This window comes from Chiloscyllium plagiosum, chromosome 25 (genome assembly GCF_004010195.1).
Source record: "Chiloscyllium plagiosum isolate BGI_BamShark_2017 chromosome 25, ASM401019v2, whole genome shotgun sequence".
Taxonomy (NCBI): domain Eukaryota; kingdom Metazoa; phylum Chordata; class Chondrichthyes; order Orectolobiformes; family Hemiscylliidae; genus Chiloscyllium; species Chiloscyllium plagiosum.
This window is the reverse complement of record NC_057734.1, coordinates 524,498-530,497: the sequence shown is the minus strand read 5'-3', so window position 1 is coordinate 530,497 and position 6,000 is coordinate 524,498. Positions and strand designations below refer to the sequence as shown.

The 6,000-nt window shown below is 45.1% G+C and overlaps 1 protein-coding gene across 1 annotated transcript in view; it reads left to right on the top strand.

Moving 5' to 3' along the window:
• The window catches only part of ncor2 (nuclear receptor corepressor 2), a 199,489-nt gene that overhangs the window by 89,763 nt on the left and 103,726 nt on the right, over positions 1 to 6,000 (top strand). Inside the window, exon 12 of the mRNA XM_043715247.1 lies at positions 3,843 to 3,964. Coding sequence (XP_043571182.1) covers positions 3,843 to 3,964 — 122 coding nt within the window. The remainder of the gene's footprint in view (positions 1 to 3,842; positions 3,965 to 6,000) is intronic.

The window sequence follows — 6,000 nt, the reverse complement described above, 5'->3', positions numbered from 1 at the left end:
CCCCCCCCCGCCGGCTGTTCTTTCTCAGGCGTTTTTCATGCATTTGTGTTCTTACTGTCCTTTGGATGTCATTGATCAGTCGTAGACTTGCCAACTGTAAGGGCATTTAAATGGTCATTGGGTAAACATATGGATGATAATGGAATAGTGTGGGATAGATAGGCTTCAGATTGGTTCCACAGGTCGGCGCAACATCGAGGGCCGAAGGGCCTGTACTGCGCTGTAACGTTCTATGTTCTACTGCTGCATTATCGGCCAGTCAAAGAGGTTTGATCTGTTTCTTTCAGAGTTTCAAAGCTAAGAATTACACCACACTCTCTCCATCTTTCAATGAAGTTTGACAGATATCTGCTCTTATTTAAAATCTTTATTATTTTTCTATCTGTGAGCACATTTTGCACCCAATGGTAACTTTGCTGTTTTAGGTATTGTCCTTTTAATGAGTTGCTGTGTATTCTTTCTGTAAGTAATCCCCTACATTGAATAAATGTGACTGTCAGTTTTAACCTGTACTTAACCATTATTGTGATGTTCCAAGATTTGAAATTGACCAGTAAAGATTGACTCCGAGGATTGTATAAAATAGTTTGTGGTGAAGATTGTAGATTAAGAATGTAATTCTCTGTTATTGATTAGTTGGTCGTTAGTGATGGGAAATTGGCCAAGATGATGGGCATTTACTACTATGTATTGGCCAAGATTCCTGATGGGGACATCACTTTGGCCTCTCTCTGAATGACTGCCTGCGGTATCTGTTCATTGTTGAGAAGTTTCAACACATCACCGTCCTGATATAGTTCTTAACAATGCTATAAGTGACATCCTGTCCGACCCTGCTGAACTTTCCCTCCTTGTCCTTTTCCATCATCTCTAGCCTTTGACACGGTTGGCCACACCATCCACTTCCTACACGTCTGCACTGTAAACAGCTGGGAGTGCAAGCTCTTTGTCCATCTGTGAACTGATTATAGCCAGAGAATAATTTGCAAAGGCTTCTGCCCCTGCTGCTGAGCTATTAGACCTGGAGTCCCCCCATCACCCAAGAAGGCTAAGAGTGAGTGAATGCTATGGTGGCAAGTGAAATACCTGGAGATGCAGCCTGGTCCAATCCACGACCTGGTTGCATTGTGTCTTTGTAGCAGTATTACAGTGAAAGTTACTGATGCAGCATTGAAGGGCAGTAGCGACTTACAGGTGAATTGAAGATGTGAACTGAGGAATCTTAGAAGCTGCACAGTATCAGATGTAAATGTCTGTTCATGTAAAATGTGTGTGGCTGGTGCCTCTGGAGCGTGCCCTGAGATGGTTCCCACATGGAGATCATTCAGAAAAATTGAGGAGCTGAATTGACCAGAAGCTTGTTGTGGTTTCCTAGTTGAGGTCTCCTGATGTCCAGCTTGTTTTTGGTGAGATTGTTAAGGTGTGTATTAATGAGGTGAATTGTGTATAAACAACGTGTTTAATAATCAGTAATGCCCATCAGTTGACATCTTGCTGCTGGTAGGAGAAAGTGAAGACTGCAGTTGCTGGAGATCAGAGTTGAGAATATAGTGCTGGAAAGACACAGCAGGCCTGGCAGCTTCTCAGATGCTGCCCATCTTGCTGCTGCTGCCTCATGAATTCCCTCATTATGGTGCTTGGGAAAAGAGACAGAACGAGACAATCTGGACAGGAACCTCATAACACACTTCACCTGATTCTGCCTCGTGTCCCACCAGAGACCACCTTGTTCAGACCCTGGGAGATTCCACCAATTGTGTTTGGTTCATGCTTTAAAGTCCCTTCCATAGCTCACCTCTTCGCCTGGTAACAGTCTGAGATGCTGCTGTTTGCAGCCACTTGCTGAGGAACCTCCTGGAGTTGCCACTGTGTCTCTACCCCCTCTTCACTCCTGGCCCAGCTCACCCAACGCACAAAGCCCTGCTGGTCTCACTGACCTTACTCTCTGTTGAGTTCCACATCTCTGTCCAACTTGTAAATATCTCCATCACCTATTCCAGTTTTTCACTGTCACTCCACCTTTCCCAAAATATAATGGTCTCATCATCATCTCTAAACAGTTCCTCCAGTCACCACTTCACACAAAATCCTTCAATCATTATCATCACTTTCAGGACGTGCTCATTGCCAGGATCCTGACTAGGAATTTCTCCTTGTCTGTCTGAACATAATTGTTAGGAACAGGAGCTGCTCCATCATTAAATACTCCATCCATTCCAGCCAGCTTCCTACCTGGGGAAGCTGTGAGTGAACTTGCATCATTTCAGTCTGGGAGGCGCAAGTTATTGCAGATGCAGGAATTTATACTGAAAATAAAAAATGCTGGAGATCACAAGGGTCAGACAGCATCCATGGAGAGAGAGCAAGCTAACGTTTCAAGTCTAGATGATTCTTCATCAAAGCTGACATGAAGTGTGGAGAGGGCAGCATTTATGCAATTGTGGGGTTGAGAGTGTGGTGCTGGAAAAGCACAGCAAGTCAGGCAGCATCCAAGGAGCAGGAAAATCCACGTTTCGAGCTGAAGCCCTTCTTCAGGAAGCATGTGCAAGTGTGTGTGCGGGAAGAGTGGCGGGGATGTGCTGAGGGAGAAAGTGTTGATACTGCTGATAGGATTGGGAAAAGAGACGTGGGACTTCTGATATGTCTCTCTTCTCCCCCCATCCCATTGCTCTCTCTCTCTCCTCCCCCCACAGTCTGTCCCTCCTCCCTCCCCACGCTCTCTCCTTCCTCCCTCCCCACGCTCTCTCCCTCCTCCCTCCCCACGGTCTCTCCTTCCTCCCTCTCTGATTGGGGTTCCTTTGGGAGTGAGAGGGAGTATGTTGTGCAGGGAGGAGGGGGGTGATTACAATGTTTCCCTGCTGGTGTTTCTTACAGTGAAAAACATTCATGTTGAAACACTCCACGAGCCACAAGTCTTCGAGAATTGTGTATCTTTCAGTTAACTCTGCTTTTCGAAGGTTCGGGACTTTACAAAACAGAATGTTTATTTGAGGAGCTGCTGTTTTTTCTAATGAGTGTTTTACATGAAGAAAATTTAATTTGGAAAGTACAGAGAAATTCAAAAATGTGACGGGAGCAATGAGAAAAGCCCAGACACTACGAGTTTCTGATCAGACAAACCACAAACTCTGTATAGTTGCAAGCTCTGTCTTATGGCAGACACAAAAATTTGGAGAAATTTGGCAGGTTCTAACAGCATCTATGGAGGGGGGTCTTTTGAGTTCAATAGCCTTCTTCAGAATTGGATTGTTGTGATTTGATATAATGCTCACGTCGTCAATATAAACTGAATTATTTGCAATCAGAAGTCACTGGATTTATGTAATCTTAGTTTCATGGTGTTCAAATCTGTTCATCTTCCTGGAATCAAAACCTGTCTATTTCAAAATTTCCAGGTCTCATTTCAAAATGAACATTCCCTGGGAATATGGCCTTTTGGGACTCCCAGGCATTCTGTGATTAGATGAGATCCTGATGCTCCTGAAATCAGAGTGATCCAGTGGGTTCTCACAGCCTGGCCAGTGATTTAGTCAGCGTTGACCACACATGATCCCTCAATCAAATCGAGATTTTCTAGTTTTATTCTGGGAAGGAGGGTGTCATTTTATCTGTTCATGAAAATAGCCATTTAGTAAATGCAGAGTTGAATTGTGTTCCTGAGGTGAAATCATAATCATCTGGTGAGAACATTGGCTTTTGGCTCAATCAGTAACTGGGATGAGCCAGCTCCCGAGAGTGGCCTTTGTCTCTGACTTCGCCACACTCTGAGACGTGAACATGTTCAGTTTGTGGAAAATCCCTAAATGTCCACGTTTGACATTTCAACAACATCTTATTTCTAGCAGCAACAAATGAGCAGAAACATTCAGGAACACACTGCAGATAAAGACAAAGAGCTTGAGAAAGAGCAGAGAGAAGATCACAGAGAAAAGGACACTGAGGCCAGCAAAGAGGAACTAATGAGGTGAGTGTACAGGTTTCATTATTCTGTCTTAGTTCAGAGACAGACTCTGTCAATTAGAAATGCTTCTGGGAATGTGTTCTTGGATCTGGCTGGTCTAATAAACCCTGATTATAGGGAGGAGTGGTAATGGCACTGCACTGGTCATCCAGTTACTCAGCTTAATCTGGAGATCTGAAACAACAACAGAAATTACTGGAGAAACTTAACAAGTCTGGAAGCATCTGTGGAGGGAAAGTAGAGTTAATGTTTTGAGTCTTGTGACACTTCACAAGAATTGATAGCAACCCAGAAAAAGTGGTATTTATGCTGAAGACTAGGGTTGGGCCAGACAAAACCCAGAGAGAGAGAGAGAGAGAGAGATGAAAGGGATAGAGACTAGGGTATTGGTGATAGCAGGCCAGGACAGATGAAAAGTTGAATAAGTGATGATGAGGGCTGAGAGAACAAGAGAATGAGAAATCTGTACAAAAAGCAACCCATGCCCTGACAGGACTGGGTCTGGGTGGTTAAAAAAAATGGAATTGAACTTGATGTTGAGTCCTAGAGGCTGCAGAGTCCTCAAGTGGAAAGTGAGACGCAGGGGCTTCTTCCAGCTCATCGTGAGGCTCACTGCAGCACTGCAGTAGGACCCTGGGATGGAAATGTGTTGCTGGAAAAGCGCAGCAGGTCAGGCAGCATCCAGGGAACAGGAGAATCGATGTTTCGGGCATTAGCCCTTCTTCAGTAGGACCCTGACAGAAATGTTGCTGTGGGAATACAGTGTGATGTATTGAAGCGGCAGGCACCTGGAAGCCTGGAATCACTTTTGCAAAAAGAGCAGGCATTCTGCAGAGCATTGTCTCTCCAATGTATTGGAAACAGTATTGTGAGCAGTGAAAACAGTAGACTAGATTGAGTGAAATACAGGTAAATTACTGCTTCAGCTGGAAGGTATAGGAACGTAGAAAATAGATGCAGGGGTATGCCATTTGGTTCTTCACACCTCTAGCACCACTCAATAGGATTAAATTAGATTAGATTTCTTGCAGTATGGAAACAGGCCCTTCAGCCCAACAAGTCCACACCGACCCTCCGGAGAGCAACCCACCCAGACCCATTCCCCTACATTTACCCCTGACTAATGTACCTAACACTATGGGCAATTTAGCATGGCCAATTCACCTGACCTGCACATCTTTGGACTGTGGGAGGAAACCGGAGCACCCGGAGGAAACCCAAGCAGACACGGGGAGAACGTGCAAACTCCACACAGTCAGTTGCCTGAGGCGGGAATGAACCCGAATCCCTGGTGCTGTGAGGTAGCAGTGCTAACCACTGTGCCACCGTGCATGCAAGCTCAGTATCCCACTCCCACTTGTTCTCTGTACCCCTTGATCCCTTTAGCTACAAGGCTAATCTTCAGCTCCCTCTTGAATGTATCTAATCAACTGGCCCCAACAGCTTCCTGTGGAAAAGAATTCCACAGATTCACAACCTCTCCGAGTAAGTGCAGGTTCATAGCTCCTTGAAAGTGGAGTCACAGGTAGATAGGATAGTGAAGAAGATGTTTGGTATGCTTTCCTTTATTGGTCAGAGTACTGAGTACAGGAGTTGGGAGGTCATGTTGTGGGTGTACAGGACATTGATTAGGCCACTGTTGGAATATTGCGTACAATTCTGGTCTCCTTCCTATCGGAAAGATGTTGTGAAACTTGAAAGGGTTCAGGAAAGATTTAGAAGGATGTTGCCAGGGTTGGAAGATTTGAGCTATAGGGAGAGGCTGAACAGGCTGGGGCTGTTTTCCCTGGAGCGTCGGAGGCTGAGGGGTGACCTTATAGAGGTTTATAAAATTGAGGGGCCTGGATAGGATAAATAGACAGTCGGGGAGTCCAGAACTAGAGGGCATAGGTTTAGGGTGAGAGGGGAAAGATATAAAAGAGACCTAAGGGGCAACTTTTCCATACTGAGGGTGGTACGTGTATGGAATGAGCTGCAAGAGGATGTGGAGGCTGGTACAATTGCAACATTTAAAAGGCATCTGGATGGGTATATGAATA